The sequence below is a fragment of the Syngnathus leptorhynchus genome, chromosome 17 (assembly GCF_054491065.1).
Source record: "Syngnathus leptorhynchus isolate UIUO chromosome 17, UIUO_Slep, whole genome shotgun sequence".
NCBI classification, from domain to species: Eukaryota; Metazoa; Chordata; class Actinopteri; order Syngnathiformes; family Syngnathidae; genus Syngnathus; species Syngnathus leptorhynchus.
In genome coordinates, this window is record NC_141211.1 from 2733417 (window position 1) to 2751648 (window position 18232).

The following is an 18232-nucleotide window of genomic DNA, read 5'->3' on the forward strand; positions in this document are numbered from 1 at the left end:
CTTCCGCCCTGACCGAGTGAGTGTAAAGTGTCATTTTTATTTATTTAAAGTCTTGTGACGTATCATTAAATTGGGAAATGAATTCCTTAAAAAAATAGCAAAGAAAAAAGGCGGAGTTAAACGTTTAGGTCCCCCCCCCCCCCCCCTCACACACACACACACACACACACACACACACACACACACACACACACACACACACACACACACACACATTGAGCCACGCCTTGAAGCGCACTACTCGCTGTTCAAAACTCACTGCATGCCTGTGGGCAGGGGCTCGGGGGAATGTTTATGAAACCCCCTTGAATCAAATGTTTAAAAACAGACGGATGAAAAGGAAATGTATTAAGAGTAAAATACCGTACAACATAATCGAACATGGGCTGTGATTCTCTTAAGAGGGAGACTACTTACTGCGCTGGCTACATTTGTGGACAAAGTTTCTTTGAGTTTGGATTCAAATTGAATGCGCACAGATCGGATTATCAATGCACATAAACCAGTCCACTCATTCGGAATAAAATCTTGACCGGAATGGTCTTGATCGGGGGGAGATATTCCGAATGGGGTGTGCACATGAAGCATTTTTATTCTGATGAGGCTTTTAAACCAAATAAAAATCCCCATGTAAACATAGCCGCTAAGAATCGCTGGACTCTTACATTCTCCGTGATCAATCGATCCTTGTGGTAACAATAAAGGTGATTAGCGGTGATTATGGCGATCCATTTAAACTGCTGGTACTACTACTTATACTATATTCATTGCGGTGAAGTCACGTCAGGTCAATTGTGTGCTCATTTGCATCTGTTTTTGAGTGGGTGGTACCTGAACTCCTATCAGTTTCTGTCAGGGACGACACACCCTGGCACCAAACTTCTTCTGCGAGCAACTTTCAAGCTACGTTACAATGCAACTCTGTCTTCTCCCATATGTGGCCGCACAGGTTGAAACAAGCTTGGCAAGACTGCGCAAGTGGCTGCCGTATCGCCGCCGCGCTGCCACGGCAACAACGACAGGTCACATGCCTTTTCATCAGTAAGCGAGCAATGCAACACGCTGGGCCAATCGCAACGCTGCTCATCGGCAGGGTGTGACTTGTTTTGGGATATATTTAGTACGACAGACCGCAATAATTAGAGTGAGGACCACCTAAAATCCCAACAGTGCCTTCAACTATTTTAGTACTGACACCCCTTTTACGTCCTATGACCTAAATGACAAACCTGATCAAGGGTCGCTTCAATGCTACCAGTAGGCCTTGAGATTTTGAGCGGTGAGCCTTCATCAATGCTTTATGAACTCACGGTGGGGCGGCACATGTACGTAACAATCGAAGCGGTCCTGCTTACAGGGCAAATGTGCCATTTAGCGGCTTTCAACTGTGACTTGCTGACCAGCTGCTGACTTGTGTTTTTACTGGCGATTACGGCGGCAGAAAGGCGCGGCGCGACGGACAATGGCACCGAGCTTTATGTGTCCCCCGAGCGGTTACACACAAAGAGCGGAGCGCTCCGCCATTGAGTCGCACGGCGACCTGTTTACTATCCGGGGGGCCTCGGTAGGCCTTAGCGATAGAAGGAACAAACTGGAGTCGAAGCGTGCCAGCAACCTTGAGTGAATATTGATTATCCGCCATTGGCTATGTTTATTCTCCTCAAAGGCTTCTTTATAATGACACAGAACAATCAAACGGACATTGCGGGCATAAATCTAATGTTAAGCATAAATCACTCCCCCGTTTAGAGAAGAAAGAATAATTGACTTTTTGGAGTCGAATGCTCCGACAAAGGAGAGCGTGATGCCTGAAGGCATCATCGTCATGTGACTTTGAAGAAACTTGGCTGACATATGCCCTGTGTAAATACTAACCTTATGCAAAATATCGACTACTCCCCTGGTTGACTACTCCCGTTTGACCAAGTGCCTATTTGATGAACCATTAATTTGTTGGCTTGTGTAACGCACCGCCCTGACTTTCCTTGGGTTTTCTTTCATGATAATTTGCGGTCAGGTTGGACAAAATGTGCCCTTCATTGCATTCATGTACTCCACCCAGTTCAAGTGTGACAACCTCCCAGTCCAACACAGTGGTATGCAAGCGACGCAACTTATTAACTGTCCATTTTTGCCTGCACTACTACCCCGTGTGCAGACTGCATTCCAAAAACAAAGTTTTTTTTTTTTTTTTTTACAGTGAGCTAGACATTGAAACTGCATACAACGGAACATAATAGAGTGCTTTGTACTCATTATGATACTACAAATCGAAAGTACAGCATCAAAACAAAATTACGGTTACTTCGAGAGACATGCGCACACGGCGTGGACACGTGCGGGGTGGGTGGGGGTCAAAAGAGGCGTTCAAGGACACGCTACTTTAGACAGATCAACTCTGTACTTGTTTATTGAGTCAACGACCAACAAATGTTAGGCCTCTTTCCACTGTTGAGTCAGTTCTCTTTTTGTGGTTTGAAAATGCAAATTTGAATAAACTAAGATTGCTTTTACATGATTACGTGTCAGTACTCGCGTTTGATGGATGGGTGAATAGATGTATAGTCATAAAAAGTAAGCATTTCGTGGAAAAAAAGTTTATTTAAAAATACAGACATGGCACAGATGCAAGCCGTATTTCAAAATGGAATCAAAACTCTGTAGAAAGGCTCGATATTCGATGTTGAAAATACGCATTCTTTTTACCTGAGGACACTGAACGTAGCTATACTATGACGTGTCTCGAAGCTTTAGTGCCGCGTTCACGCCATCAGAAAAATACACCTTCAAATAAACTACGATTGGTTCAACAAGCTTACGCGGCGGTCGTTATATTGTACAAAAGCTGCGTTTGAAATGAAACGTACGTTTATTATAAAACCATTGCAAACTGGAATCGAAATTCACATCAAAAAGGGCCGATGTTTGAAATGTAAAAGGGGCGTCATTTTTTAACCACAAAACCGTGAACGCAGCATTGCTATTACGTTTCATGGATGCGCGCTCCCGATTCTACGTGCCTACTCCCCCTTCACGGCGTACGTGCGCGCCCCCTAGTATCGCGTGGTGGAGAGCGACCATATTGCTGCTAGCAGCGGAGGTAGGGTTGTTCTCCCCTCGTACGGGCCTATCGGACACCGTTCTTTTGGGCATTTTTTCATGTTAGAAACATCCGTGGACGTCTCTGCGACTTGGAGCGAAGCTTGGTTCGTCTGAGAGCGACAGAGGAGCGTCAAACTCGCAGCGAACTACTTCACTTTTCCCCTTCGAGCGAATTCGGACCGGGGGAGGAGGAGGGGGAGAGAGGAGGAGGAGGACTGGTAATCCCGAAGGGGGTGGGAGAACGACGGCTCTTGCAAATGGCCACTCAGGTGGAGGCTCTTCTGCCGGCCAACCTGCTTACCAAAGCGGAGGAGCGCGGCGAAGTGATTCGCGACGAGCCGGAGCTGGAGGTCGACGGGGCCAAGCGGAGCCAGGCAGTGGGGGTCGACGACGAGGAGGAGGAGCCCGGCAGCCGCCGCGGCAGTAGGCACGGGGAGAGCTCTGAGAGTCCCACGCGGAACACGAATGCGGACGAGGGGGGCTGTGACAGCGAGGCCAAGGCCGACGAGGAAGGTTGTAAAAGCCGGAAGGAGTTTACCGAGGCGCCCCCGCCCAAGGTGAACCCGTGGACTAGGACAATGAACCCGGTGACTGTTGTCAGTGTAAACGGACAAGCACACCACGGTGAGTAATTTTCGTTGACTATGCCCCGCCGCCTGTCACTCCCGTGTCCGTGGGTCCATACAGCAAGTGTCTGTCAGGTGGGCCAGGTAGCGGCCGTTCATGGTGTGCAAATGTCAAGTCCTGACGGATATATTTGGAGTCCGTGCATGCATCCATACACCCCTCCTCCACTCAGGCTATTCCTGGAGTCCAGGGTGGCTAAAGTGGAGCCACTGGGTGTCTCGTTGCACAAGGGACGCCATTGCACGCACACACGTATACGTGCACCCTTCCATATGTGACTTTATCTTATTTTTTTGCTTTGAAAGTTGTGATGCATCATAGTGCAACGTCACAACCGTGCACTGAAAGTCGATCAATGGCCGACTGGAGTAGGCTTTTGGGGTGTTTAAACGCACCCGTCACGGGACTTTAAAAACATTGGGTTGAAGTAACTGACGCGCCTCGTCAGCTAAAGTGCGGTTACTCATTTTAAAGTGGCTTTGTGCAAAGACAAATAAATAGATCGATAAACAAATAACTGAGGAATATAAAAAGAGTGGAGACGCCCGCCCCGGCTAACAATAGCACGGGCCTAGCTTAAACGCTCCAAACATTGGCCCACATTTCCACTTTGTACTTTTTAAAATGCCTGAGCTATTTTCAACGCACTCAATTTTGTGGTTGTCTAGCGAATATTAAGCATGTTTATTAATAATCTATAACAAGCGAGGAGGTTTGTTGTGAGACGTCACGTGTTCACTCCACGTGTAGACGGCATGGTAAGCTAGCAGACGCCAGCTAGCTAATTACAATTTGCTGCAATCACGCCCTTCTTTTATTCTTTTGTGCTGTCGATTGTTGCGCCGTTTGTTTATTGATCCGATTGTCATGTCGCCTGCGCGTCGCCCGAGGTCTCCTCAGCTAGCAGTTAGCCGTGCATGCTAACGTGGCTGCGTGCAAGTCATGGCGCTTTGGCTCACGAACGCTCGACATTGTGATTAGCAACGTGGTGCCTTTTGTCATCCAGAGTAATCTTTTCGTCCCAAAATGTTAAGAGGCAAGGCCCCTTTAAACCCACAACAGGGCCCCGGTGAACGCAAAGACAACGTGTCTTTTCGCCATTTGTCCACCAGCGCCACGCTGCCGCTTGTATTGAAATCGCACAGCTGTTAGACGAAGCTTCTGGCAGGCGGTCCGGTGGACTTTAAATGTTAAACTGCTGCAGCATCAGCAAGTACATCTGACTTATTCCACTCCGATAAACAACTACTCGCTGACCGTATGTTTTGACACCTGCCCACCCAACTTTCCTCTCTTTTCTAGGGTCCAGAACGTCGTTCAAACGTTGATAGAACTACATGGAACATTTATAGTTTGATGACGTCAAGTAGGTCAAGCCTCCTGAAAAATAGGCATCTTCTAGCAAAATAACCAAATAATAATTCCTAATAGCTTTGCGCAAAAGGTTTTGGCAAATTTCAAAGGTAGTGAGTGCAGTCCAAAAAAAGATAAAACAATAATGATGGTAATGATAGAAAATGGCCGAACAACAGATGACCCTGGAATGTAACATGCAGAGACGCACAGATTGGGTAGAGGACAGGTAACAAACTAGATGGAGCCAAAGCAATAACAGTAAACTTGGTGTTGCGCTGCCTCCATCTAGATCATTTTACTGATTGTGCAAATAAATAATCGAGACACCACCAAGCACACGCTTCGTGGTCATTCGCTTCTTCCCTGTCAGTGTGAAGCGGGCCTAACAGTTGATTCTTGAAATCCCCCACCCCCCTTGAATAGAGGTCACTATCATGCGTGTACTTAGCGTGTCCTTGGATGAAAATCAGTCCTTGAGAAGAGTGGAACCGTATTTCAACATTGCAGGTAGCTTGTTTGTAGGATGGGGACGTGGTTATGGCGCATTCTGCGAGCACCGCTTCACCCAAGCCTTCATATTTTTGAGGCCTCACCATCTGTTTTGAGGCCAAGGTTGCCACGGTCTTGTGGATTTGAGAGCAAAGTGCCTTTTCTCTGGAGAAATATCGAGCGTCTCGTGCCGCTTGTGATTCAGATGTGACACAGTTGGAATGGCAGTAAACTCGTGAGCCCTTGCAGCCACGACATGTCAAAAGACTCCCAAACAAATGGCTTGGAATGCAATAAAAATACTCCAGGGAGACCGGGAGCAAAATCCGGGTCCATCTCAAGTGTGTTGTCACAAGGGGGGGTTTTGTTGTTGCGTCATCTGCTGTGCAACAATGTGGACACGAGTCACATGAGGTTGAAATGCAGATAGGGGCCCTCATCAATAATAACCTCTCAATGCGGGCCAATCAGTGTTGCTAACTTTTAAAACTTGAAGCAATCTTTGAACTCAAAACGGCAGAGCGACGCTTCTAAGTAAGAAAGTACTCACGGGCATAAATTATTTATCCTCAGCGAAGAGCTACCGATAGCTTACTGAGTAGCTGAGACGTGTATCAGTGTGTCCATTTTAATTTTTGTGGGCGAGGCTGAAACGATGAAGGGCAGCTCTCCCCGTTGTGTTGTCCTCCACCCAGTGGACATGTGTGCACGCAGACTATCAGCTGTTTGAGAGGAGCTCTTGTCTTAAGCACTTCATCTCGGACCGCTTTATCTGCCGCAGGCCGAGTCTGCGCCGGCCGATAGAGCTCGGCAGGGTGTGGACCGCTCACATCCGTGGCGTGTCCAGTGTCGGGGAGCCTCCAGGGCTCTCTGGAGACCTGGCATCCAAACCAGTTTTTTTTTTTTTTTTTTGCTCAAGTCTGGGGTTTTCCTTCCTCGCCCGACTTGCGGGCTGATTGGATTAGCATGTGAGTCATTGTCAATACAGTGAACACTCGCCAGATTCCAGTTTTATCTCTCCTGCCCCCGCCCGCCACAGCGCTCACTTTTAAGCAACTGCTTTTTGTAGTCCGTACAAGTGGCTTCCCTTTTTTTTTTGTGTGCTTTTTTTTCTAAAATGTGGAATGAGCACTTTTAATGTGGAACAAATTTTGACTAATGAATTCAGGCAAAATCAATAAAAAAATTGACTAGTATGAGCTTATTGGTGGCAATTTTGAGGTCAAACGTGTCAAGAAGTGGTGCGGCAAAAGCGTTTGCGAAAAGTTAACAGTTTTGAGGCCGGTTTTGTTAGTGACGTCACGTTGGCCGAAGCCCTCGTCAATTAAGCCGGCTGGGATTTATTTGTCCTACTCGACACAGCCCGCCGATGAATTACTGCACCGCATTTGTACACAAAAAGCAGACGAGAAGGGACGCTGCCTGCGCTCACGTGCTCCGGTGCCGCTGGCCAAGTGCTGTGCAGTAACTCATTGTCCGTTTCCTCCATATTTGGGTCTTGCGAGCTCAACGCTGCCGCCCCCCCCCCCCCCCCCCCCCTCAATGTTTACAACGGCGAATTGCAGGGTTGTGAGGAAACAAATGACGCTTTTAATTTGAAACTCTGGCACCAGCCCGAGAGATTTGGTGCATAATGTCACGGCGGGCGCACTTGTAAGCATTATAAAAAAGATCATTCCAGCTTTTCTAAGCTCGGACACGCAGCAATTCGGCGAAACAAAGCTCTCGTTTGTCAGCCGCCGCGTTGTGGAATGTGCACCGGTTGCCAGCACAGCTGACGTTTGGCGCCTTGCCGCGGATGCTCCGCTCTGACGTCGCTCTGGCGTTTGCCAGCGCCGGTCGTTCGCCAGCGCCGGCCGTGAGACGCCGCTGTTATCCGATCCCAGCGCCGTCGCCCCCGGCCGGTCTCCTTGGGACGAGTTTTCTGACGCAGGCGGTCAACGGGGCCGAGTACATAATTCATAGTCTGGCTGCTTTTCTTCAAGCTCAACAGCGGTGGCGCAATCGTTCACCTGACTTGTCTTTGAAAGCACGAGTGAACTGAGTCATGATGACGACGACGACTTCAGACTCAATTTCAAAGGAATCCGCCTGCTTCATCTGTCATAACAAAAAGACACAACATTGCATCAACAATGATGTCACATTTGCGTCAAGTTGTTGGTGACATCCAAGTGATCATCTGGTTGAAGAACCCAGCGAGAGATTAAATCGTCTCGGGCGAGATTCAGTCTTCATTCAATCCATGAATGTGGGCGGGACTCAATCCAAAACCGGTTTTAAAGTGTCTTTCCGTTGTAGTTTGTGATGTCACGAGCGACTCTTTCCATGATTAGACTGTGGTCAACTCGGTAAATTCTGGCTGACCTTTCTGGTAATCCTCTTTGCCTTCAACCACAATAAACGCTGAGTCATCGCGTTGACGTCTTTTCACGTCAAGCACCTTTTCTTTCGATTTAATCGCGCGCTGCACCCGTTCATTCATTCAACGTCGCGTGCGACAGTTGGCTTTGAGAACTTTGTGGATGGCCACAAACGAGTCGAGTATACTTGTCATAAAGTTTGACGGTGTCAAACAGTGAAGAGACTTTACGCCGTTTGCCCCGTGTTTCCTGTTATTGCCCTTTGGGTTATTGAAAGAGCAGCCACAGCATCTTTAAGCAGCCTGCCTTTTATTTGGAACTCTGTCCCGGAATGTGAGGAATGATTGAGGCCCAATAAGCTGATGAAGAAAGTCACCCAAGATGGCCGACGATTGCGCGGCATTTTCCCGCTCTTGACTCGTGTGGTCTCGTCTCAACAGAATCGAGCGGTCCCGCCAAAGTGGTGAGAGCGGGCAACCCTCCAAAGGCCAGACGAGGAGGAAAGGTAAATATCACCGAATGTCCCCCCCCCCCCCCCCCCCCCCCCACACACACACACACACACACACAAACAGATGCTTTCGTGTTATTTTGATGGTGTGGTGTTAAATTGTAGTCTGTGTAATCGCATGCTTGGCAATGATGGATTGTGCCTTCCGTGTCCGCTCAGGTCGGTGACTTTGGTGACACCAACAGCTGGCCCACCCCGGGAGAAATCGCAACTAAAGACATGCAGGTGGGTCTTTTTATGCCCCCCCCCCCCTATTAGAATTTCATCAAATTATAGTCTACGACATACAAAAAAAAAGTGTCTGATTATCACCAAATAGTCAGAAAGCTCTTTAAAGTACGTGGCATGATTTTGCCAAGTGCTTCTGTTGCATAATAAAGACGTCAAAGCACAACCTCAGAAGTACCAGACACCTGTCGCTTCAAGCCGCTCAGCTAGTTCAGGCTCGGGTCCTGACACAGTCACACACACACAAGCTTCAGCGGCAGCCCGGGGCGCGGCTGGCTATTTCAGAGTGTTCTGGCGGCGAGTGGCGTTGCTCAGCGGCATAATGTGGGTCAGCGTCATGGGAGCCTGGAATAAATTTGCCACCAGACACAGTGGGGGGGGGGGAGGCGGAGCTGGTCACCGCCTGGGAAGGGATGTCCTTTTAGGGATCCCCTCTCTATCCCCGGCCCTCGGATCGACGATGCCGTCGCCGCCGCTATTTTGAGGGACTGTACGAGCGTGGTGTAATCGGAGCGTGTGCGTGCTGAGGCTTTCTGTGATGCAAAGGTCAATCTTGGGAGCAAAGCGATCTCGGCTCGCGTCGGACCGGTTATTGCGTTGTCTTTGTCCGGTGTGTCCGAGTCCTTCGACTCGTGTTTGGTGGATTGGTAGTTGGTCCAAATTCATCGGCGCAGAATTCAGGATGCCCTTACTTCTTCTTGTCCCCGCTGACATTTTCCATCCCACGCATAGCTGCACCAATCGGTGATTTTTATTTATACCATGCATACCTTCATCCTCATTCACGTATGTTCTCCAAATCCAAACGACTTCCCCTAACAGGCAGGCTTAGTTTGTTCCCCTCCATCTCATTTGTGTTTTTTTTTTCTTTCCGGTGTGCCTTTTGTCATCTGGGTCCACGTCATTGTCTCCTCTAAACTGCTCTTCCCTCCCTCCCTCCCTCCCTCCCTCCCTCCCTCCCTCCCTCTGTTCAGATCGAGGCAGTGACACGGACCGTGTCCTGCCCGCCGACGGTCAGGCAGGTCAAAGACTCGTGGAGATCCACTGTAAGTTTCAAGCGGCAATGTCGTACGCCCGCAACCTGCCCGCCTGTCGGCAGCCGCTCGCCGTGTGCGATTAGCACGCCAGTAGAAGGCTAAACCGCGACGTTCTGCCACAAAAGATCCCATAAACCCCAGCCAGGAGCTAATGTTAGCGCGATGCTACCTGTGTGAATATGTCGCAGGAGATGAATATATATACACAAAGACCTCCCTAAGCATTAAAGGCCACATTACATCAGTCTCTTGAGTTGAACTCTTTGCGCGAACGTCAATTAGCTTAGCTAGCTCATTATAGCAGCGCTGCCATTTGAACTAGCTCGTTAGCAGTGCTGCCATTTGAACAAGAACATCAGTTAGCGTCGCTAGCTGGATCGTGCCGCAACACCGAATAGATTTCCCGGTCGGACTCCAAAGTTTCAACAGCTCCATCCAGTGTTTCTCCTCACCCTCATGACTTGTATTTTCCATCCACCATTCAACGCTTGGACACTTACAGCAGGGTTAAGTGGATTACGCATACACGGACACGTGCTGCCGTTAATCGGTCTGGTGTTGCTAATCCCGCTGCTACGTTTCCCTTTTAGCGTAAATGGCCGTTGACTGGATGCAGTTGGAAAAGAACGTTTTGCTGTGTATGATTATGGTGTCAAAATTTGGTTGAGCGTTCTTTTGGGAGGTGGATTTGAGGTTTTTAAATACAAGGAGGTGTGTGTGAGCGTTCAGCGGCATGGAACGTGGTGTACTTTAATCTACTTGGTGAGAACGCTTTACATGATTCCCTGCGCAAACAGCTCACGGTCTCTTCGCGTTTGCGGTGTCGTGGCTCTTGTAGGGCGCCAGCACGTGCAAATTTGTCGCTAACATCTTGTCCCATTAGGCCCACAGGAGGATCTCCACCAAGAAGGAAACCAAGGAGAAGCGCGAGAGCAACGAGGAAAGTAAGGAAAATCTGAAGACCAACAAGTCGGACGACTCTGGAGAGGAGAAGAACGGAGACGACGACTCCCAGAAAAACGGCCAAAAGAAAAAAGGTGAATTGGCTCAAACTTATCATGCCCGCGGGTCCAAGTTTGGACAATTAACACTGTGAAATTTGGATCAAATACCTAATGATATTCTCTGATGGTGCCACGAAGTTAATTGCAGACGTTTAGGCCCAATTTCCTGTTCTGTTCTGCTGACCATGTTGCACCTTGTCCCCGTGTCCACTCGATGTGTGGACTAACGGAGCGCCACGTCACTTAAAAGAAGTCGTGTTGTTTCCACATGCACTGTCGTTCATTTGTTTGACCTCCTCTGCTCACTGCGCAAAGAAATAGATCCCTCCTCCCCCCTGCTGGCCAACAGAGTTACTGCAGATGACTAAATGGTGTTTTCAATCCTTTGTCTTCAATTTGATTCCTCCTCCTTCCCCAACTAATTCAAAGAACAATAGAGGAAAAACGTTTCTTTGTAAATCTTTTTAATTCTTCACGGGGCCTCTGTGATCGCAAACAGGAAACAAGCAGAAGTGGGTCCCCCTGATGATCGAGGGGCCGCGGGAGCGCTCGGCCTCGCGCAATAACAGCAGGCAGAACGAAAACCTTCGCCTGCCGCCCAACGCCAGGAACGACCTCCGAGGTAAGCTCTTGGCCATCAGTGTCACGGGACAGGACAGTTTTATACTCTGACTTCAACTGTACTTTTCCCGGCGGCGGGTTTGGCGCGCCCCTTTGCAGACTGGCACAGTCAGAAGTACGAGCGGGAGTGGCGCGACGACCACGACGAGGTGTCTAGCGTCAAGAGCGAGGGGGCGCCGTTCCGCGGCGGCTTCCGGGGGCGCGGGCGCGGCCGAGGAAGGGGCCGGGGACGAGGACGCGGCAGAGGTATATTAACAACATATTACAATAAATTTGGAGGTTTCTTGGTGATGTTTGCACATGTGCTGTATACATGATGAGATATTCATGTCTCTTCTCTGACTTTCCGTGGAGAGAACTTTCACAACTCTGATTGCGGCATTGAAGCTTCACCACCTTTTTAAAGCAAAACTAATTTAGCCTTACGTCCCTGTCCACATGCAAGTCGGACATTTGACCCCCCCTTAATTGAACCGTTTGAGAATGCAGCGAATGCAGTTTCAAGCACCCTTTTGTCACCCCCTCCTCAGGCCACTACTACTACCACCAAGGCTACAAGTCGTACGAGATGAAAGACGGAGCCTATGAAGCGAAATTCAGCAACTCGGTCACCTACTACTACGACAACATGAGCAGCAGCGACCTCTACTCGGTGGACCAGGACCTGCTCAAGGACTACATCAAGAGGCAGATGTGAGTTTGGAGCTGCAGATGTGATGAGCGCAATCTCTTGGGATGAGTTTCAATTAAGAGAGCCGTTGTTAGAATTTGAGAATTTTTTTTTTCTTTTTGTTGTTGCAGTGAATACTACTTCAGCCTGGACAACCTAGAGCGCGACTTCTTCCTACGCAGGAAGATGGATCAGGACGGCTTCCTGCCCATCGGACTCATCGCCAGCTTCCACCGAGTGCAGGCCCTCACCACTGACGTCAACATCATTCTGGAAGTACGTGGACGATTGCTCCTCTTGAGAGGATTTTTTTTGTTTTGTTTTATGGTGCAAAAACACGCTGAAGAACTGATGAGTTTCTCATGTCTCTTCTGACGTCACTGTTGAAAACTTAAACAACTCTGATGGAAAACAAAAGTGGCAAATTGTATTTTTACAAGCTAAGCGCGCATTTCCCGGCAGGCTCTGAAGGACAGTAAGGAAGTAGAAGTGATTGACATGAAGATCCGCCGCAAAGTGGAACCCGAGAAGTGGCCCCTTCCGGGCCTGAGCGTGCCCAACCACACCGACTTCGCGCAACTTATCAACTGCCCCGAGTTCATCCCCAGGCAGCCCAGCGATGAGCCCGCGGGTGAGGATGCTTATAAGTTTAGCTTGTTAGGTGAGATGGTCTCCTCCAATGAACGCAGAATCAATGACTGATGCCATCGCCTTTCAGGGTCCCTCAGAGCCTCGACCCCAGCGCAACGCCCGCCCAAGGCCGAATCGGACACGCCCTCTAACCTTAAGACGATGCCCAAGGGCCTCTCGGCCAGCCTCCCCGACCTGGACTCCGAGTCCTGGATCGAGGTCAAGAAGAGGCCCAGACCCTCGCCGGCGAGACCCAAGGTCAGCCTGGAGAAGGTGACATCATCATTCTTTCCGTTCCTCAGTTTATTTTGACGTAGCTCGGCATCCCATCGTTTTGCTCATTTGGTCGCGCCATCTCACCACCATCCTCATCTCCTCCTCCCCGCCGGATTGTGGTCGCGCGCTAACGCAGGCGCCCTCCTCACAGCAGCAGAGGGAAAAAGACGACGCCAGCCGTTCGCCGCTGCCTCTCTTGGGCTCCTCGCCGTCTTCCGCCAACCCCGCAAACAAGGTGACCACGTCAAACCCACGGCTGGCTTTGCACCGGCGTTGGAAAGATAGCGTAAACCGCCGTCTCGAAGGTTGTCTCATCTGACCTTGTGCTCGCAGGAGGGCGGCGAGCAGGACGAGCCCGAGGAGCTGGACTTCATGTTCGACGAGGAGATGGAACAGATGGACGGCCGGCGCAACACCTTCACCGACTGGTCTGACGAGGACTCTGACGGCGAGATCGACGACCACGACGTCAACAAGATCCTGATCGTGACGCAGACGCCGCCCTACCTGCGCAAGCACCCCGGCGGCGACCGCACAGGCCACCACACGTCGCGCGCAAAGCTCTCCAGCGAGCTGGTCAAGGTCATCAACGACGGCCTCTTCTACTACGAGCGGGACCTGTGGGACGACACGTACGAGCCCGAGTACGCCACAATCAAGGTGAGGCCGCTTTGGCTTGTCCAATTCATGGAATAGAAAAGAACAGGTAGCTTCTGAGCGCTTCCGTCCCGTCGCCGCCGCCTCGTTGGAGACATTTCTGTCCCAAAATCTGACGCCGGAGCAGAAAGCTTCTCCTTAGTTTTGAGCGGTTTCTGGATGCGCGAACACAGACTTTTGTTCTGGGCCACTCTTTTTTTGTTGTCGGGCTCTTTTGTGAGGCCTTCACGTGGTTGTCCAGCGCCGTGTGGAACAGTTTGTGGGAGGAAATAAAGTGCACGGCCGAGCGGACTGGGCACTAGCGGGCGGCAGCCGAAGCGTCAAGCGTGAGTTGTTCTTAGTGTTTGCCAAGCCGTCGTGAGTCGTTCTCGGTGTTTGTGAGCCGGTCTTGTTTTTAGGGGCAGCTGTTGTCGTCGTCCTGGAAGGTTTTACATTTGCGCGTCCATGCGCGGTGTCTCCGGAATGCGGCGGGAGCGTTCGGGCGGGCGAGAGCATAAAGGTGGAGTGAGCCTTTTTCTCACCAATTTTTTTCTCCTGCAGCAAGAGGTGGAGAACTTCAAGAAGGTTCACTTGATCAGTCGTGAAGAGTTTGACTGCTTGACCCCAGAGCCCCCCGTCGACCCAAACCAGGAAGTGCCGCCCGGCCCCCCGCAACCCCAACAGAGTAAGGACTCGCTTTATTCATTTGAAAAGCCGCATTTGCTTTGTCAGAGACATTCCACAATTGGAATGGCTCCCAGAAAAAAAACAGCGCAGCACACAACACTTGATGATCATGAAGTCGACCTTGCGTGCCTTTCGTCCTCAGTCCCCACAGACGCCCTTGCGAACAAACTCTTCGGCGCACCAGAACCCTCGTCGATAGCGCGGTCGCTCCCGACGACCGTGCCAGAGTCGCCCAACTATCGCGGCGCCCGCACGCCCCGCACGCCGCGCACCCCCCACCGGAAGGACGCCACCGCCACGCCGCGCTTCTACCCGGTGGTTAAGGAAAGCCGGCCCGTCGACGCCAAGGTGAGATGCTCAAACGCCCGCTAGCTCTTGTTTTTGTCTCAACGCGCCGCATTGATACCGTTCAGACCCCGAGGAAGCGCAAGACCCGACACAGCTCCAACCCACCCATGGAATGCCACGTCGGCTGGGTGATGGATTCCAGAGAGCATCGCTCCAGAACCGCCTCCGTCAGGTGAGGCCCACTATTTAGCAGCCGGGGGGGGCGCGTCCCGCTCACTTTGTCTGTCGCCCCAGCTCAAACGCCAGCCCGTCGGAGGGCACGCCGGCCCTGGGCAACGTGGGCTGCACGCCGCAGTCCCTGCCCAAGTTCCAGCACCCGTCCCACGAGCTTCTCAAGGAGAACGGCTTCACGCAACACGTCTACCACAAATACCGCCGGCGCTGCCTCAACGGTAAGCACCGGTCGAGCATTGCGGACTCCGACCCGTACTTGTGCCCCAACCTAACCGGGACTCCCATGGCAGAGCGCAAGCGGCTGGGGATCGGCCAGTCCCAGGAGATGAACACGCTCTTCCGCTTCTGGTCCTTTTTCCTGCGAGATCACTTCAACAGGAAGATGTACGAGGAATTCCGCCAGCTGGTGGTGGAAGATGGCAAAGAAGGCTACAGGTGAAGGAGCCCTTTCCCTCCCTCCCCCAATTGAACACGGGTAACCGTCCATCCGCTGTGGCTCTTCTAGGTACGGTTTGGAGTGCCTGTTCAGGTACTACAGCTACGGTTTGGAGAAGAAGTTCCGGCCGGATATCTTCAAAGACTTCCAGGAGGAGACCATGAAAGACTACGAGGCCGGTGAGACGCTAAGCCCACAAAGACGGCGCCGAGTCGCCCGCTGATCAACGCAAAGGCCCGACACACACTTGTGATATAACAAGTTTGCTCAAAACGGTTCTCGTGTTTGTTTCTGCCGACACACCCATCCTGCCAGTGATTACTCATAGTCATTTGAAAATAGAAAAATGTCACCCTGCAAGACTTTTGTACGTTTTGAATGATCACATTCCTAAAATGAGATCCTTTCCCCATTCACAGGTCAGCTGTACGGACTGGAAAAATTCTGGGCCTTCCTCAAATATTCCAAAGCTAAGGCCTTGGAGATCGACCCCAAGCTGCAGGAGTGCCTCAGCAAATTCAAGCGTCTGGAGGACTTCAGAATCGACGTGGGTCAAATAGCGCCTGAGACTCGGAGAATAAAACGCTGTTTTTTAATCTGTGTCGCTCCTCTCTTCTCGTGCAGCCGCCCATGGAGGAAGGAGGCCGCCGGCGTCACTCGTCCAGCGGGGACAGCCGGCGCCGCCACCCCTCCCATCCCTCCAGTCGGCCCCACAGCCAAAACGGCTCCAGCCCCGTGGGCGGCGCCGCCGCCGCAGCCAAGGACGTCAAACCCGAAGCCAAGACGCTCAAGTAAAAACGCAACCGGGGGGGATATCAAGTCACATGCCGCTGGTTCAGGGGGGAAGGGGTCGGTCGGGGGTGCCCCATCAACTCTCCTTTGACGCATCACTTTTTTTTTTTTTTTTTTGGGCTTGAGAAATGAGGAAGAAAATCATCACAAAGAGCTTGATGGATGCGTTTTAAGTTTTTGAGATTTTCCTCTTAACAAGGCAAGCAAGCAACAAGGTGTCAAACACGTTTTTCTTTGCAGATCATTGCCACTCCACCAGGTGGAGATATTTTTTTTTTTCAAGGTTATTTAACCATCCACTATTTTCATTTCTTTCCCTTTCAATAATTTTTTTTTTTTTTTTTTGTGGTGTGGCGGCCTCTGGAAACAATTTTACGATGAGCACATGCAACGACGGCCCTGCTGACATGCGAGCGGACCAAAGCGCCTTCGAAAAAGATTTGATTTGCTGGATTTTTTTTTCTTTGTTTTTACAGACAAGTGGGAGGGGGAAAAAAAAAACATGCTTCAAAAAAAAATAGAGAAGAGTTGGTTGCGAGTGGCCTTATCGTTAATGGTTTTGCCCCTTTTTGTTGGGAGCACGTTTTGCCAAAGTGCTCCAACTGTCTTCCAAGTGTCGTTCGGGATCCTGTTACGAGTCCCAACTTGGCTTTTGTCGTGTGGCTTTCTTCATGCTTAAGCGCAACCGGCGTTCCTTTGGAGGAGATTCATGGACCTTAAATGGAGGGGGCGGGGCTTCCTGATCTTGTTTTTGTGCGTCCCATCCATCAGCATCCATCCGTCAAGGACTGGAAGACTCAATAATCCGCATTACTTGAAGGAGCGGGAAGTTGCGCAGGTGCTTTGGGTGGCAATTCTTGGGGATGGGTCGGGGGGGGGGGGTCCACCTCCTCCACTTCCTTTTGACCTCCCCGCCCCTCTCACACACATACACGCACACGCAACTCCTTGTCTTTGGCCAAGTTGGTTCCTCATGGACGTCCTCCCATCAAGATGTAAATGTGAACTCAACCAATGAAGAAGAGAAATTTTTTTTTTTTTTTTTTGCTCGACGTATTTTTGCCTTACACGTATACGTACTCATTAACATGTTGACGCTTCTGGAGTTTTTTTTTCTTCTGGCAGTATGGTTAGTGTTACGCGGGCGGGGGTTTTGTTTTTTCTTTCCTTTTCCCTTTTGCCGTGTGGAACATAGAATGTGTATTTAAAGCGACAAAAGGGAAGGAAAAAGCAAATCTTGTTTCATGTTGAAATCTGTTAAAATTCCCCCCACTCTTTTTTTTTTTTCCATCAATTGGCGCCTCATCAACAGTTGGATTACTTTTTTTGACGGGTACCGTAAGTCTTAAAACAAATGAGTCCACTTTTTTTTTAGTCTTCCTGACACGTTTAAAAAAAAAAAAAAAAAGACAACTGCAATTATTTGCCTTCCGTTTTTTTGTTCTCATGTGGATGTCGCCCTAATTTTATCTTCCGGTACAAGCAGAGCCGGGCCCCCCACCCCCCTTTCTTCTTCAGGGAGACTTGAAGAGTTTTTGAAAGAATACGATGAGTGGATCAGTGTTGTTTGGAGGCTTGGAGACAAACGGTAGCCGAAAGAGTGGAAAAACGGATCTATAGATGAGAGGGGGAAAAAAACTGTGTGCTTGGTTGGCTGCGCTCACTTCTTCTCCACCTGACGAATTGGAGAATTTGAGGGATCTTGAGGGAGTCGGCCAGCCCTCTCCAACAAACTCTTAAGGGGGCGCCGCATTCTCGACACGAGCTGGCCGCAAAATGGCGGAGGGGGTGCCGAAGATGCAAACAGAACAAGGAGAAAACAAAATGAGCGCAGCAGTGTGTGAGGAATATGGCTGGTTATGTCTGCAGACTGAAAAGTACAATAATGTCATAAAGCCATAAAACATAGAACAAAAAAAAAATACCAACACAAAATCTATATGAAGCGTTGAAATTGTTCACTGCATCACTCAAAATATCTTTAGACTTGTCATGAGGAAAAAATGTGAAAACGCCTGGAAAAAAAAATATAAAACGAAAAAATGTAAACTACTTGAATGAGAACTTGTATTATAACATTTAATATTCACTATCTGCTTTGTAGGCTGATGTGATTGGCTATTATTAGTGTTATTTGTAATTTGTAGTAATTATGCTTTTTTTTTTCCTTTAATAAAGAAAAAAAAAACACAAAACGGACAAAAAAACCCTCAAAAATGTTGCCTGCCGAGTCATCATTTCCAGA

At 49.8% G+C, this 18232-nt stretch overlaps 1 protein-coding gene across 5 annotated transcripts; it reads left to right on the forward strand.

Annotated features, from left to right (window-relative positions):
- The first annotated feature begins 2988 nt into the window (after nt 1-2988).
- On the forward strand, nt 2989-18204 carry larp1 (La ribonucleoprotein 1, translational regulator). 5 transcript variants are annotated; one of them, XM_085936678.1, is made up of 21 exons: nt 2996-3726; nt 8378-8442; nt 8608-8673; nt 9651-9722; nt 10597-10750; nt 11217-11339; nt 11438-11584; nt 11869-12031; nt 12140-12284; nt 12471-12639; nt 12727-12911; nt 13051-13149; nt 13248-13574; nt 14112-14235; nt 14380-14585; nt 14651-14757; nt 14820-14977; nt 15050-15194; nt 15265-15374; nt 15615-15742; nt 15820-18204. In XM_085936678.1, the coding sequence occupies exons 1-21, from the start codon at nt 3360-3362 to the stop codon at nt 15988-15990; spliced, it is 3231 nt and encodes a 1076-aa protein (XP_085792804.1). In that variant the 5' UTR covers nt 2996-3359; the 3' UTR covers nt 15991-18204. The 5 variants fall into 5 exon arrangements, with proteins under 5 accessions (XP_085792808.1, XP_085792804.1, XP_085792806.1 ...); XM_085936680.1 differs by having other exon boundaries at nt 13069-13149; XM_085936679.1 differs by having other exon boundaries at nt 12727-12896.
- Nucleotides 18205-18232: the final 28 nt, after the last annotated feature.

Coding starts and splice junctions, on each gene's coding strand:
- larp1 (XM_085936678.1), top strand. CDS start 3,360: ATGGCCACTCAGGTGGAGGCTCTTCTGCCGGCCAACCTGCTTACCAAA. Junction 12,032..12,139: donor GACTACATCAAGAGGCAGAT/GTGAGTTTGGAG, acceptor TTGTTGTTGCAG/TGAATACTACTTCAGCCTGG. Junction 14,586..14,650: donor GCCGGCCCGTCGACGCCAAG/GTGAGATGCTCA, acceptor GATACCGTTCAG/ACCCCGAGGAAGCGCAAGAC.